The sequence below is a fragment of the Marmota flaviventris genome, chromosome 5 (genome assembly GCF_047511675.1).
Source record: "Marmota flaviventris isolate mMarFla1 chromosome 5, mMarFla1.hap1, whole genome shotgun sequence".
Lineage (NCBI taxonomy): Eukaryota > Metazoa > Chordata > Mammalia > Rodentia > Sciuridae > Marmota > Marmota flaviventris.
The window spans coordinates 146006597-146023526 of record NC_092502.1 but is presented as its reverse complement, the minus strand read 5'-3'; the positions used below and the strand labels follow the sequence as shown (position 1 = coordinate 146023526).

General features: G+C 31.8%; 1 protein-coding gene across 2 annotated transcripts in view; it reads left to right on the top strand.

The window, feature by feature from the left end:
- Nucleotides 1-16299, top strand: part of Lmbrd2 (LMBR1 domain containing 2) — a 51016-nt gene extending 34717 nt beyond the window's left edge. For both annotated transcript variants that reach the window (XM_071612663.1, XM_071612662.1), the window contains 5 exons: nt 2825-2928; nt 4250-4296; nt 5716-5821; nt 8913-9039; nt 10119-16299. In XM_071612663.1, coding sequence (XP_071468764.1) covers nt 2825-2928; nt 4250-4296; nt 5716-5821; nt 8913-9039; nt 10119-10179 — 445 coding nt within the window. In that variant the 3' untranslated portion in view covers nt 10180-16299. The remainder of the gene's footprint in view (nt 1-2824; nt 2929-4249; nt 4297-5715; nt 5822-8912; nt 9040-10118) is intronic.
- Nucleotides 16300-16930: the final 631 nt, after the last annotated feature.

Below are 16930 nucleotides of genomic sequence, written 5' to 3'. Positions count from 1 at the left end.
TTTTTCATTTAAATTTTCCAATATCACTACATAGTTATTGTAAATAATATTTACTAATAGGTAAAGAATAAATGGATATTTTTTAAAATAAATTCTTTGTTGAATTTTAAAAGGTATTTATATTTTATCTTCTCATAAGATTGAACCCAGGAGCTCTTTATCACTAAGCCACATCCATTTTTTTTGTATTTTTTTATTTTTTATGAGGCATGGTCTCACTAAGTTGCTTAGGGCTTCACTATGTTGTTGAGATTTGCCTCGGACTTGGAATCCTTCTGCTTTAGCCTCTCGAGTTGCCAAGATTACAGGCGTGTGCCACCATGCCCCACAAAGACTATAGTTTAAATTATGTTGTTAATAACAACTGATAGCAAATCTGATATTTTGAGTTTTTCCTTTAAGGTAGAAAGGACAAAAACAAATTTATAATTCAAAAATGAATTATTAAAAGAAGAGACTAATCATACTTTGTATGTCTAAAACTAAGTTTTGATGATATGCTTATTCATTTTAAAAACTTATAAAACTATCAGTGGAACATTAAGTACTTGTGATACATAAATGATGTATTTTCATGTCAGTAGTTATGTTAGAAGTATTAGTATTTTGAGATGAGATGATTATATGGATCAAGGGATAAGGAGTAGAATAGTACTCTGTCTACTATAAAATCTTAAAAGGAATCATTATGTCTAAAAATTAAAAAGAATTATTAAAAGTGTTTTTCTGGAGTTGGGATGAACATTGAATGTCTTTTTATATTTAAGTAAGAGATCAGGAGCTGGAGTTGTAGATCAGTGCTAGAGAGCTCTTGCCTACCATGTGCAGCATTGGGTTTGATCCCAGCACCACGTAAAAATAAATAAATAAAATAAAGGTATTGTACCCATTTAGAACTAAAAAAAAAAAAGTCATATTCCTCAATTTTTAAATTATCTCATAAAATAAATATTGTGTTATAGAAATGTATGAAGTGATATCTTACTGACACTTATATGTAACTTGACTTTATAGGTCCATTTTCATTTGTAGTGCTGTCACAGTTTAATTCTTATACTAGGAGCAGAAAAGCCAGACCCACAGATAATGTTCAGATTTATTTGCCCAGACAGAGTTAGGTTGTTTCCTGGCACTTTAGACAAAGACCTTTCCAGAAACTAGTTTCATGCTTCTCATTCCCTCCAAAGATATGAAGAGGTTAAGGAAGTATTTAAAGTCACAGAATTAACATAATTATCTACCTGAAAGCCTAATTTCACTCAATGGTAATCTGTATAAAATATTCTTTATATTGAAACATGCATATGTATTCTGAATTAGCCAGATATTTACACATTTAATGTAAATGGTAGATCTTCACTTCAACTACCTGTTTTTCCTTCTTAATACACTTAATTTTCATCCTTGCCTCTTTCTTCCCCTTTTGCCTCTGGAATTCAGGTTTCTGCAATTAAAAGCACATCAGGGACTGGGGCTGTAGCTCAGTGATAACGTGCTTGCCTCACATGTATGAGGCACTGGGTTTGATCCTCAAAAATAAATAAAGATACTGTGTGTCTATATATATATATATATATATATATATATATATATTTTTTTTTTTTTTTTTTTTTTTAAAGCACATCAGTAAACAAGTCGGAGAACTAAATGTAATAAAACAAGCACTTTTAAAATTTTTGTCTTGGATTGAAGTCCCAGCTCTGCATTTATTAAGAGATTTTTAGCAAACAATTTAACTCCATGGGCCTGTTTCCTTATCAGAAAAGTGATATTTATTTCTTAGGTGTTGGGAAAACATATAATGGCGGCATCACCCCAGAAAAAAACCCCAACATGGTGTCTAACGACCCTCTTTCCCCTCTTTGTCTCTTTCACTGGCGCGAAACGTTCCCGCCGGCACCAATGTTCAAACCCTGCTGGTGGGAAGCCTTAGCCCCAATTAGAATTAACTTCTTGGGCTCCGGAACTGACATATGGAAGAGCTTGCCAATAAACGGGCGACCTGTTATCTACCTCAGCCCCTGCTACCTCTCCTTAGACCTATATAAACACACAGCCTTTTGTAATAAAGCGGAAACCTCTTTGGTAATCTGTGTCCTGTGGTGCGGTGTCTTCCAGTCTTACATTAGGGTTATAGTAAGAATTAAATAAAAACATCTGTAAATTGTCTCATGCATAATACTAACAATATTAATTCTGCCTTTCCATCTATTCCTGCCTTCCTTGTGTACCATGCTTTCAGAGTACTAGTACTTCTGTGCTGCACCACAATCAGATTTAAAGTAAATAGCAAATAAAATCTGAGGTAAAAGCCCACAGATAAGGCGTAGATTACTTTACAATATATAACTTTAAAAATTTAAATATAACTGACTCGTTCTCAGGAAGAAAAATAGAACATTAAAATCAATTTGCATATTTAAGACTTTCTAAACCAGAATATTCTGCATTTGAAAATGCAGGTTTTATGTGTGCATTTCAGTTGTAAAACTGTTATTTGAAAGTAATAAGTTGTTCTTGTATGATAGTCATTATTTAGCATCCTGGTATAATTGTTTTCTGAAGATATGCTGAGGGCCTAACCTAGTTTGCTTCCATAAGAAATCTGGGTATAATAACCCCTAGTGAGTGAAGTACTGGACTTAAGTTTCAGAAAGTGAAACAAGTGCTTCTTGATGAATGACGGATGTAATACTACATACTTGCCATGATAACTAAAAATGAAGCATAAGCTTCTTTGGGGGTGACAGTGCTAATGAAAAGTTTACCTAAATATTTACAATGTAAAATAATGCTTGTCTTTTTGAAAATCTACTTTTATTAGTTTGGGAACCCGTTGTTTGAATCTGCTTGGTTTCCAGCAGTTCATGGGTGATAATGATATGACATCAGATTTAGTTGATGAAGGAAAAGAATTAATCAGACGAGGTAAGATTTAAAAAAAAGAAATGTGTCACATTAGATTGGGTAGAGAGAAGTGATGGGAGGGGAGGGATGGGGAAGGGGGGACAGGAAGGGCAGCAGAATAAAATAGACACTAGTATTGCTGTATGTATATACGTGTCTGTATAACCAATGTGATTCTGCACACTTGGAAAAATGAGAAATTACACCCCATTTGATTCAAATGTGAAAATAAATAAAGTAAATGAAGGGAAAATGCTAAGTACTAAGATTCAAAGTACAAAATTAATGTTTGTATAATTTGTAAATAATTTTAAATCTCTTTTCAGCAATTAGAAGTTTACAAATTTTTAGCTAAAAATCTACACACACAGCTTTCTTAGGAAATATAATTGTTTAATAAGTTCTGCATTCTAAAGTATGTCTACAATTACATAACACATTTGTATTATCTTTTAGTTGTTTTCACGTTTGCCTTGAAACATATTTGCCAAGGTCTATGCAAGTATAAAATTCATTTATTTAAAAAACTATCAGTTTGATAACTACTTGGGAAATCATTCAACCAAGAGTATTTTTTTAAAGAATATAATGATTATTAATGTGAGAATGTTAGTACTGTTAGAATATATATAGCAGTCTATTAGAACCTATTCTCAAAATTGAAAGTATTAAATTTACTGATGTTCAGATGATGATGGGAAAGTGGGAAAAGCATAGACTTTAGAACGTTGGTTCTTAGATATACTCCAAAATTATCTTGCATAGCCTTCACATGCTTTAAAAGAAGGGAATGTCTAGTTGATATAATGCTTTCTGCATTAATTAGAACTCATCTGGCATATCATGTCCAGTCCTGAGTAAGATTTTTACAAATAAGATTGATGAATTGGAAAATGTTAAGAGGATAGCCAGAATTTTACACTTTTAGAGCATATTCTAGGGGAGATTGGGACCCAAAAGGGTGAGTGTATAACCTGAAAAGAGTAACAAGAGAAAAACACTTATACAGAAAGAACAGAAATATGAACTTAGTTTAGAAGATAGGACTAAAAAAGAAAAAAAGTTACAGAGAAACAAATTTCAGGTCATCATGAGGAAAAAGTGTTTTCCTTCACTAAAGCTATTTGACAGAGACTACATGGCCATCTTCACCAAATATAAAGAAAATGAGCCCTGTGTGGTTAGGTTACTTCTCAAGTCCTTTCTAAAAATGACTTATTACGTTTGATTTTGTAGTTATTTAAAAGAAATATTGGTCATAGACTGATATCTTTATTTCATTTTACTCTATGTCTGATTAAACCATATTATACCAAATTTGAGGCTCTTTTTCTATCTCCAGAAAAGAGAAAAAGGCAAAGGCAAGAAGAAGGTGAAAATCGAAGAAGAGTAAGTACAATATTTATTACATTGTTATAACCTATTGATTAATGTGAAATATTGTAAGAATTGTAATAATTAGCTGAAGACAGAAGAGCAGTGGGAATATGGCATAGGATGTATTGTTAAAGGAGGAGAATTTTATTACTTTTACATACACATGCTAGGTTTCCTGTCAGACTTGTTCTAAAATATCATTAGTAATAAATTATTTCTTATTCAACATCAAGCAGTTTCTCATCTAAGGCATGTAGTCAGTAAATATTTGTTGAGTGAATGAGTGAATTCATGTAGTCTTCCTAATAAAGTGGTTTGGATTACTTTAAAATTGTTACATTTTTGTAATAATGCATTAATTCTTTTCCTCCTTAATTTTTTCTTTAGTATTTGCTGAGGAAACAGACCTCCTCCTAGAATGAAAACACAAAAACTGAGAAAATCTATTCATGGTTTCCACAAATTTTTAATAATTGATTGTGTTTATGCTGATATATTTTAGTGTATGTCATGTGAAGGGGAGACTTGTTCTTTATTTCAGAAAAGTAGAAGAATACTAGAATCAAAGAGTAGAAGGTACAGGAGGTAGATTTCACTTCTCTATGAGAATTTCTGACTTCTACAATTTACCAAAATTGTAATAGGCTGCCCAAACATAGAAAATGATATTATCTAGTTGAAGAGCTAAAAAGCATCTGGCATGGATATTTTACAATGAGTCCCTGTATTACATGGAAGGTTGAATCAGGTGATCTTGAATAGCCATTTCAATTCTAAGAATTTAATTAATGGAATCTCAGTTAATGTGACTTTACTACATATAACTCACAATTCTATGTGAATCAACTTTAATTATACTATCAAAAATTACTTCAGGTCTCTAGCATTTGTAGTGAATTTGAAAGAAATTTTTATTAGAATCTTAATCACATAATTTCATAGTTTTTCCATAGTCCACAAGTTTATTGGAACACTGTTTCAAATTTTAGTTAGAATAAAAGTTTAACATAATCATAGCTGGCAAGTGTCTTTAAATGTTTTCGTTAAGAATTAAAGTTTATAGGCTGTATCTCCCTCTGGAGATGGCCTACATTCTCCCTTTAATGTGTCTCTGTTTTCCTAAATAAACCTTTGTCTGTGTCTCTGAAAATAAAAGATTAAAGTTTATAGAGGCTAGTTTTAATAAATCATGTGAAGATAAAAACATTGGCTTTTTTTTTTAAGGTACTGAGGATTGAACTCAGGGCACTGTGCATGCTAGGCAAACACTAGTGCTTAGTATCTGATTTTTAAAGGCACTATGGCAATTATACTATTACTAATAAATTTCTGAGAGAAAATGATTGTTATATTACCCTGCATATAGACTTTTGACACTGATGAAATATTCTCTGTTCTTTTGTTATATATTAATTTATGTTTCTTTTCTAGGAATGGAAAGAACGTTATGGACATAATAGAGAAGATTCCACTAGAAACAGAAATGTTCATCCTGACCCAAAAGAGTCAAATTTCTCAGATATCAATACCAATTGGTGTAAGTAGTTTATTTTCTAGTTTGCTTTAAAATATTTTTCTTGTGCTTACTTGCATAGAGACTGATAGTTAGGATTCCCCTCCAGAAATGTCTCTGTAGAATTGTAAACGTGCATCTGCAGTGACTTTCCTTTTTCACATTCTTTAGTATATACAAGGAAGGGTAAACTCAAATGTGCATTTTGGTAGGAAAAGGAGAAATTAAGACATCAAATGAATACTATAAGTATACTAACCTAAATATAAAAGCACTTGTTCAATGTGTTAGGCAGGTACTTGTTTCTATTATTTACCTTGATTTTTTTTTTTGTAGATGTGGGTATTCAGCTGGTTTTACAATTGTTTATTGGCTGACTCTTGTATTCAGGTACTTTCCATATATACACTGATAAAGAGAAGGTACATTTCTTGTCCTCATGATGCTTATAATTTAGCAAAGAACTGATACCAGGCAGAAGCCATCAGTCACTGGTATGTGTTAAGAAACTTTCCCATAGTGCTGACTCTGTACTGACATAAGGCAGAAACCATTTGCCCCTGGGAAGGTGCCAAGAAACCTATTTCCGTCTAGGACTTTGTACTGTGTAGAAGGCAAAGTCTGTCACTGGGAGAGATATGATGTTGCTGAAGGAGCCCCACCACTGAGGCCTCAGTGCACAGAAATCTGCCTAAGACTGAGGATTGGGCAGGAAAGCTGAGCCCAACAAGAAGTTTTACACAACGTTAGGCTACTATTGGAGAAGTAGAAAATGGAGAACCCCCTCTGTGGCTGAAATATGAAGGTGGAAAAGAATACTGAGAGAAACCATCTAACAACTTGGGGCCCTCCCAGGTATGAGGCAATGATAGTTCATTGCAGGAGAAATGTGAAATCTGTGGAGATTTAAGGGAACTAAAGCAACAACAAAGTCCAAATCCAGATTAAATACAGATTAAATTGATTCAATCCTACAATACTAAGATGACCCATTCTGAGCACATAACAGTTATTTATCTTAATTTCTTCTTTTATACAAAATGTCTGGCATTTAACCAAAATTATGAAATACACAAGGAACTAAGAAAATATTAGCCATCTTTAAAATATAAAATATTCAACAAATTAGACATAGAAGCAGCTCAAGTGTTGGAATTATTAGACTGTAGAATGAATTAGTACATTAAAATATCTAATAGAAAGATTGGATAATGTGCATGAACAGAGGGGGGGGGGGTGGGAATTTCTCCAGATGGAAACTATACATAAGAGGCAAATGGGAATGTCAGCAACATTTTAATTATAGATTATTTGTAATATTTAGATTTGTCAGGAGAGTTATTACTGAAGGGTGTACACATGGTGCTGAAGGAACCCACCTAGGGAAATGGAAAAAGAGTTCTGTCTTGGGAAAGGAGTTGTGTAATACAAAAATATTTCTGTAAACATTTGTCTGAACATTGAGGAATGAATGGTATTTAGCTAGGTAAAGGGTGTTCTAATCAGAATGAGTGCAAGACATAGGGACATGAAAGAGACTTTAGAAGTATGCATGTCTTTCTCTGTGATGGCAGCCTGAGCATAAGCTGGCTGATACGAAAGAAAGCCACAGAGATAGTTGGAGGAACAGATACTGTCATGCTCAAAAGTTTAGATTTTATCCTAAAGGTAAGATTTTAATCTGGGAAGAAGCATGATAAAGATGAATCATGATAAAGATCAATCATTTGATGCCATAATTTTCAGAAAAGAAAAACCATAAAAAACTTTTTAGAGTCTGTTACAGTAATGCAGTTAAGAAACAAGGAGGGCCTAAAATAAGGCAGTGATCCTGAAGATAAAAAGAAAAGGGTTTATTTAAATGATATATAGGGTAGAATTAAGAAGGAGAGGGCTAGAGTTTTAGTTAAAGCTAGGAAATAGAGGAATCTGTAAAGAAATTTTGAACTCTTACCACTGAGTAGAAGTTTATAGAATGGAAAGATCTGGGAGTACAGGGGAATGGTTAAGAGGAGAGAGGCATAAAGCCTTAGATGAACTAGAGAAAAACCTGGAATGTGGTATTTAACCATAATTTGCTGAATGAATGAGTGAGAAACATGACAAAGACTTCCTTTAAAGCTGAGTCTGAGATGACAAAAATGTAAAATATGGATAGTGTGCTTTAAGTTTTTTAAATAAACTATATTAGAAGTTGTTTTGAATCTATTTGGATTAGATTAGATTTACAACAACATTGTGAGAATTTAAGTTGTTATGTAGAAATCCACATCTATGGGGTAGGAGTGAGGCTCAATGGTAAGAGTGTCTGCCTGGCATGCAAGAAGTCCTGGGTTCCATTCTGAGCACCTCAAATAAATACATAAAGATATACTACAATGCTTCCTGCTTTAAAAAAAAAAAAGAAAGAAAGAAATTTCCGTTTATGTAGAAAAGGAAGAATTAGTTCTCTAGATTTGTACTGATTAGTATGATAACTATTAGCCACATGTAACCATTGAATACTTGCAATGTGGCTGGCGCCCCATGTTGATAACATTTTGAATATATTGGATTAAATTAAACATATTAAAGTTCATTTTATCTTTGTATTTTTACTTTTTAATGCAGTTACTAGAAAATTTCGAATTAAATATGGAACTCAAATTTTATTTTTGCTGGCCAGTATCACCCATACTCTTACCTCATGGGAAGAAAACTAAGGCCTTTCTTTAAAAGGATGAGTTTATTATCTTGTAAAGTCTAGCCAAAAAAATGAGATTCACTATGAAAGCAACTGGAACTTGATTTGATAATGAACAATTCCCTATTACAATATCATAGTTAAATAGTAACTCTGATTCATACTATTTAAGTCTTTGTACCAGATCTGCCTCTCAGCTAGATCTAACTACAAGACTGGAGAAATTTTTGTTATTACATTCTATTATACTGTTTGCAATTTTAATCTGATTTTTAAAGAACCATTAGTTATCTTTTCTTATGTTATTTGTTTTCACAATCAAGATCTGGCTCCTTTATAATCTTGATTTTTTTTTTTCTGTGAATCTATAGACTGTGACCCACAAATTAAAAGGTGATAGGGAAGTAGACATTTTTTTCTTCTTTTGAACAGCATCCAAATATACCAGAGCTAATAATAAAACTGAAAGGGACCGAATAGAACTTCTCCAAGATGCAGAACCTTTGGATTTTAATGCAGAAACATTCACTGATGATCCTCTTGAATCTGAATCAGGAAGGTAAGTTTTGGCTGAGTCCTTTTGGCTCTAGCATTCCTCTGAAATTTTAGGAACATACTGATTGAGAAAGTTGAAAACAAGTAATAAATAAACATAAAAGATATATAAATTGGGCTGGGGACATAGCTCATTGGGTAGGGCACTTGCCTAATATGTATGAGGTCCTGTTTTTTAACACCAAGCAACACACACACACACACACACACACACACACACACACACACACACATAGTACATCTTTACTACTAATAAAAAGCATATTGGTAACCTTTGAAACCTTTTTATACCCTCTGATGCTGTTATGTATTAAACAACATTAAGGTATTCATTAATGATAATGTAAATTGGTGTTTTCATATAATACAAGTATACAAGTGGTATTATAAACAAGAAAGAAAAATTGAAATATATAAATAATCATAGCAATATTATGTCTGTTCCTGACATTTCTATGTATTAAGCGTATTATATTTAGCCACAACTGCAAGATTATGTGTTGATGTCAGACATGATTCTAAGAACTTTAACATTTTATATTTAGTTTAAAATCCAATTATATTTAAATCCAGAGAGGCATTGTAGTAATTTGCCTAAATGTCAAGTCAAGCATTCATTCTAATAGAGCAAACTCTACTTTTACTTTGGAAGCTGTTCCATTAGCAAGTATTCTATGAGAAAATAATAAAAGCAAAATACCACATGCATAAAGATATTTACCATATTGCCTATAAATAGCAAAAAACCTAGAATATTCTATTTATATTCAACAATTAAGAGTGGTTATGAAATTGATTAATTTCCTGGATGTGTCTTGCATCCCTTCCCCATTTTTTAATATCCTTCACTCTTTCATACATGTATCTACATGTATGTATTATACAGCTCTAAGACAGTTGCTGGTTGATTTATAATTAAGTCCTTTTGGATAATACACTTGGAAGGTAAGTTCCTGCTTTCAGCTACTGAATAGATTTTATGGTACTTACCAATTATATAGTCAGTTCCTTTTAATGTGTTCTCATTTTTCTGTCTTTATTATTTTTGATGCTTCAGATCATTTCTTTATGTTCATCTTTTAGGTATCAACCTGGTGGACGATATCTCTCAATGTCTTCCAGCATAATATTTGATGATGTCTAAAGTCTGGAAAAATTCATGCAATGACTAATGAAGGTCAAAACATAAGTTCAGTCTTTATGAACATCTCTGTGCCACAGAATTTCCTCTGTACTCTCAGTGAAATATCAGAACAACAAAAAGGCACTGAGAATTAATTACATCTTAGTAATAATAGTTTATTGTTCCCTGAGTTAGAGTATCATCTTTTCTATTAGGATTTATTGCACCATTCCCTAAGTGTCTGCCTTAGGAATACGGTCACAATAGAAGGATTTAATTCATGATAAAGATCAGTATATGTTGAGAACATGTAATCCAGTTTGTTTCAGTTATTTTTTTTCAGGAGAGTTATATTAAAGGTCCAAGAAAGCCATAAGTCATACTAAATAATATTATACAGTTTTATTATTGTGATTATATTTTTGCTGTTTCTAAAAAGTATGTTCAACCTATATTTCCCAAAGAAATATAAATGAGTGGAGACCTCAGATAATAACCATATTCTCAAAACCTATGTCTTAAAATAAGACTTGCTTATCAGACATAACTGAATGTAAAAAAGCTCTTTTTCAAGGCTGTGTGTAAATTAGTGGAGATTTTTGCATGTATTACTAAAATTATAATTCAACTGATAGCATTAGTGTCTTTAGGATGTATACTCTAATCAAGTAATACAGTATTCTTTCAGTCCTTGTAGTAAATGGAATTTTTTATGATTTTGGTATTCCTCTGTAAAACAATTTCATTTAAGAGAGAAATTTTTACTTTTAGCATTTAGTATATTGATTTCAGTGTTGATTTTTCCATTGAAGGAGAAATTCTAAGCATTAATGGTGAATAGTTTTATTTGTTTTAATAACCAAAGAGTTCCAAAAATTCTCTCATATTTAAAGGTGCCTGTTTACACTTTTTAAAAAGAAAAATCTGGTTATTCAAAGGTTAAGAAATGAATCCATTTACTTTTATTGCTAGCACTTAAATTGTGGTTTATAGAAAACAGAAAACTGAATTAGAATGAAAATGTAAAATAATAACTTGTTGGTTAAACATGCTTATTATTTTCAATTGCTTGTTTTAATCTTTTTGTTTAAGTCAAAGTTAGATATTTATTTTAAAACATCATAGCTTTATTGCAAAGTGAACATGATTAAATGTAACATGCTTGGCAGAGAAGTTTTTGTGGCACTGAAATATTTGTACAATATTTCAAATCCCATGCTATATTTGATGACCATACTTGAGCTTGCCCAGATCAAGTTTCAGTTTAATACCTATTATCCTTGTAATTATTACTTTCACTCTCAGCTGTGTCCATTTGAAGATGAATTATATGGTCATCCTAATAATGTGCTCTATGTTTCTTGAAGCTAATCTTTTCTTGAGTCATAAATTTAAAATTTTCATTTCTCTCTTTAATGAGTGTTATCATGTAATGTTTTAAAGACAGTTCTATGCAGGTACTGAAAAAAACAGTGCGTCATCCTAATTATCTGATTTTTTTAATCTTTGTGTTTTTATAATCTTTGATATTTGGTCCCTTTAAAATAATTATCAGTGGATATATTTACTATTAATTGAAGGTCATAGAGACTGCTTATTTGAGGATACCTATACCTATACCTTTTTTTTGGGTGGAGGGGTTACCAGGAATTGAACTCAGGGGTACTCAACCACTGAGCCACATCCCCAGCCCTATTTTGTATTTTATGTAGAGACAGGGTCTCACTGAGTTGTTTAGTGCCTCGCCATTGCTGAGGCTGGCTTTGAACTTGTGATCCTCTTGCCTCAGTCTTCTGAGCCTCTGGGATTACAGGCACATGCCATCACGCCTGAGGAGGACACCTATACCTTTTTTTAATTGTGCTGTGTGGTCTGAGAGCAGTAGGCCAGAAGCAGTAATTTAATACCATTTGTAATTTCAGAATTTTCCTTAGGCAGATCATGTGACCTTTCAGTGCCTCAATTTCTTCATTTGCAATTGAAGATGACACTGCTGTTTATCTACAGATCTACCTCACAAAACTATTGTGAGGAAATTGAGTTGATGATTATGCACTGGAATTTAGAAAGACAAAAACAAATTGTTAGCTATGTTATTTTTCCTAGTGGTGCTTGAAGGTGTTGCATGGTAGAAATGATCTTCCCAGAAAGAGGTCTGATTTCTCATTATTACACAGAAGACCACAAGTCCACAGAGCAAAAAAAAAAAAAAAAAAACTCTTTTTGGACTAATTCATCAGAAGTCCCATGAAAATTGTGTTTTATTCTTTAGTGTTTGGTTCACTTTGTAATATTTTTCCTTAGCAGAATGTTGTTTCTCATCAAGTTTTTTCATGATATTCTGATGCTGTTGTACAAGTAGAAACAAAAAAGAAAATTTCCATTTACTATTATACTATCTTTTATAGCACCCTAAGGTAAATTGATAAGAATATATAAAGGAATCTTACTTCTTTCCTTTACTATTAAATTTTTATCATTATAATAATTGAAGCATATATGTATACACATATACTTTGCAGATAGTATATATTCAATTATGACTTTTGAATTATTTCCAAAATAATTCATGGTTGTTTCAGTGATCCAGAGTATTCAAATTTTAAAGCAGAATTTATCTTATAGGATTTTGTATACAATCATATACAAAAGTTACTTTTGCTGGGTAAATTTGAGTTCAGAAGACAATGATTTAACCCCTAAAGACTCAGTTCATTTCTGGAGGTCTAAGTTAATATTTTTTTAAACCACTTTGTGTAGAAAACCCATGGTATTTGCAAAAATTTTTTCCTTTTTGTTTTTGTTTTTGGTACCAAGGTTTGAACTCAGGGGTACTTGACCACTGAGTCACATCCCCAGCCCTATTTTGTATTTTATTTAGAGACAGGGTCTTAGTGAGTTGCTTAGTGCCTCACCATTGATGAGACTGGCTTTGAACTTGCGATTCTCCTGTCTCAGCCTCCCAACCCTCCCACACCTCTTACAGGTGTGCACCACCATGCCTGGCACATTTTTCTATTTTGAGAAGCTTATTAACATATAATGACATCTGTTGCAAAATACTGCAACCAAATTCATCTACTTTACATACAAAATGCACTTCTTGAAAAAAGTATTTCTGGCAATTACTTTTTTTTTTTTTTTAAGTATCCTGGGATCGAACCCAGTGCCTCATGCATACCAGTCAAGTGCTTTACCACTGAGCCACATCCCCAGCCCTCTGGCAATTACTTTTTGATGTCTTTCTTACATGTTAATAAATATCTGGTTAGAATTTTCTAAATTATTATTATTTTTTTTAGATAGTTATTAGGTATGGTTATTCTACAAGCCAGTAATTCAAAGTAACCATTGCAGAAAGTAATTATAATCTGTAATTTTCATGAATCACCTATAATTAACTTTTAACTTAATCACCTGTAATTAACTAATTAACTTTTTTTTACTACTTAAATAACATGTTATCAATAGAGCATTTTGTAAAAAAAGAATTCTTAAGAGATAGTCTAATTATTAAAATTGGCTCTCTTACCAAATGAAAATAAGGGCATTACAATAATTGCATCACACAGAAGGCCCTCACTTCACAAAAGTAGTAATAGCTAAATCAAAACATTAAAGGTTTTCGCTTTATAAAAGAATAAATCAAACAATTCAATAATCCAAACATTCAGAAATAAATGCTGCTATTTGTTTTTGGCCTCTACTTTTTGTTTAGATCATCAGTTCGAAAATTTACGCAGAATGTATACCCAAATCAATGTAAAGGAAAAGTCAGTGTATGTTTCTTTAAAATTATGTTTCAGCATGTTAATGAAAAAATTGCATTTTTCTTTAATAACACATCTCATTTTTTATACCTTTAATGAGTTTACAGAATGTTCTTGTGATATGTTGATTACTATATTAAAGAGAAAAATAAACTCTCTATTAGGATTCACACTGTTTAGTAAGGTTAAGTTTTGTACTTGTGATTTGAGTGGGAAAGTGTATTTTTGCACTAAGAGACAAAATTTGTCCTGAGACATGTTAGCATACTTGAACTCCAAAGTATAATGGATCGTATTATATTAAATCCTAAATGTTAAGAAGTAAATGTATTTAGGGTTTTGTCTTTCTTTTCTGCCTCCTTTTCTCATTTTATTTATGTCTTCCTTTCTGAGACCTCTTTCTAGTATGACTTCAGTGTGTTGACAGATTTTTCTTCTATTTGTTTTTGTGTAAATTTGTTTTGATGAGCAGTACACTCAAAAGGAACTACTTCTGACTACAAATCACACTACTTGAAATAACAGTATTGTACTTAAAGTAGTGAAACAGGTTTTGCTAGATAGCTAAGCAACATCTGGATGTAAATGTGAAGTATGCTGGCTCAGTGTGTTGTCTGTTAGGTCACCAAGGAGAGTACTTCAGTAAAATGAATTGTTTTCAGTAAGTTTTAGCATAGGAAATGGATTTCCAAATTTAAAAACCCCAAAACGTTAAGAACCTTGTGACCTTTTTCATGAAAAGTGATTCATAAATAATATAAATTATTAAAACTTTCCTTAGGATAATTGAAACAATATAAGAGGCATCTTCCATATGAATTCCCCTTTGTGTAGGGTACTTCAACTCAGAGGCTTTTTCAAGAAGATTGGGAAACTAGGCGGTGCAACCCACTTCTCCAGCTCCTAGAATCAGGCCTTTTGAGTCATCTCTCTTAGCAGGACAGACATGAGTCTGATCCTATTTTTTCTATTGCAAAGGGAACATTCTTTCTGTGCTTAGCCTGGTTTAACTAAAAATTTTCCCCCGCCATTTTCAAAAGATTTGTCTATTGAGGTAAACTGAGGTGTTGCTATAATTTTAAATTTCTTAATAAAGACTATTCACATTTTTCTCTTTTCATAGGTGTTCTAAAAGACATTTGTTTGTGATACGTTCTTTGGGAAAAATTAGCACTCCCCCCCCCCCAGAAAAAAACCTTTTCTTTTGTGGTTATCTTCATCTAAAATCATTTTGTAAAAGGAAAATTTTACTGTACTTGGTGCAAAAGAACAGAAAGAGTGGCTTACTGTGGCAGACATGTAAAGTCATAATTTATTAAACTGTACAGCACTATTTAGAGTTGATATTATTGACATAAATCTTATCAACCTATATACTTACATCTGTATTTATCACAAGAATGGTGACTAGCATCTTCCCTACTTAGCATATTAAGTTGTAGGGGAGAGACTGTGTATTTATTTTTTAAAGCAATCCAATGGATTTGTTTTTGTCCATATTTTGAAACCAACTTGAAGGATTTTCTCATTTTAGAATGTAGAGAATATGTGGACTTGCTTTTAAAATTACTGTACCCTAACATATATTTATATATTATAGCATTGAAAAATACAAAAGAACTCTAATATTGATGTTATTACTTCATGGTATTTAATTTTTATAAATGTTTTTGTAAGTAATTGTAGTTTTGCTTTTAAAATGTCTAAAACTATTTCTCAAATAAGTTCTGACCAGACCCTTTTCCTTAGGACAATAAATTCTAAGCTTCAGTAGTCTAATGTGGATTTGAAATATTCCCACAATCTCTTCAGTATGTTTTTGTATATACCAATATCCAAGCAAAGTATACCAAAAGGCTAATTTCCATGTTGCATTAATAAAGTGCTTGTTATTTTGCCTTCTTCTAATTCAGTTGATTAGATGAAATAAAAGATAAATTTCTCAAATGTGCATTTGATTATGATTTTTCAAAATGTTCATTCACTGTGTTCATTTTTGGTGCATGATGCCAAATTTCATTTTAATCAGTCATTATTACCTGATATGTAATGACGGATGTTTTCCTATCTGATCAGTGGGTTGTAGATTGAACTATTTTTCTCTTTAGATGTAGATTCTCAGTACAATTTCAAACATGTATTTGGGGAAACTGCAAAGTGCTATCTATAAGTAAGTTAGCATCATTGGCCTTATCTGTGCATAATGTTCTCTCAGTTTGAATTTGACAGATTTATTGACTTGCAGCTCCTTTGTAGTATTGTAACTTATTGTGATGTAATGAATTTTTGAAATGTTTATATGATTAGTTGTTAAAATATAGGAAATTATGTAGCTTTGCATGAAATAAACATTTCTCTAAGTTATGAAGAATTTTGCTGATTATTTGTGATTTTACTTCACTTGAGATTAAGTTCTTTGAAGTAGATTCAGGCATCTTTTGTTCCTTACAATTTATTAGCAAATTTTAGAAATATTTCAAGATAAAAAAAAAACATATAATTTAGGTTCCACATTACTTTATCATGTGTTTATAATTAAAACAGAAGTGAGCCAGCCTAATCAAGAAAACACAGCAGGTTACTTTGTAAATACCAAAATTTAAAATAATTGGAAATTGAAATTTAAAATAATAATATTTAAATTAGTACCCCCTCCCAATTCAGTACTCAGGAATAAATCTAACAAAATCTGTACAAAATCTTTGTGAGAAAAACTACAAAAGAAATCAAAGAACTAAATGAGAAATAGTCCACATTCATGCATTGGGTCACACATATTATCAAGATGTGAGTTCTTTCTAACTTGATCTATACATTCAATGCAATCCAATTTAAAATCTTATTTTGGGGATATTGGCAAATTGATTCTGAAATTTATTTGGAGAGCAAAAAACCTAGAAGAGTCAACTCATTGTTAAAAATACAGCAACTATATCAGAGGACTAACACTACTGGCTTCAAATCTAACTGTAATACTATAGTAATTAAGACATTGTGGAATT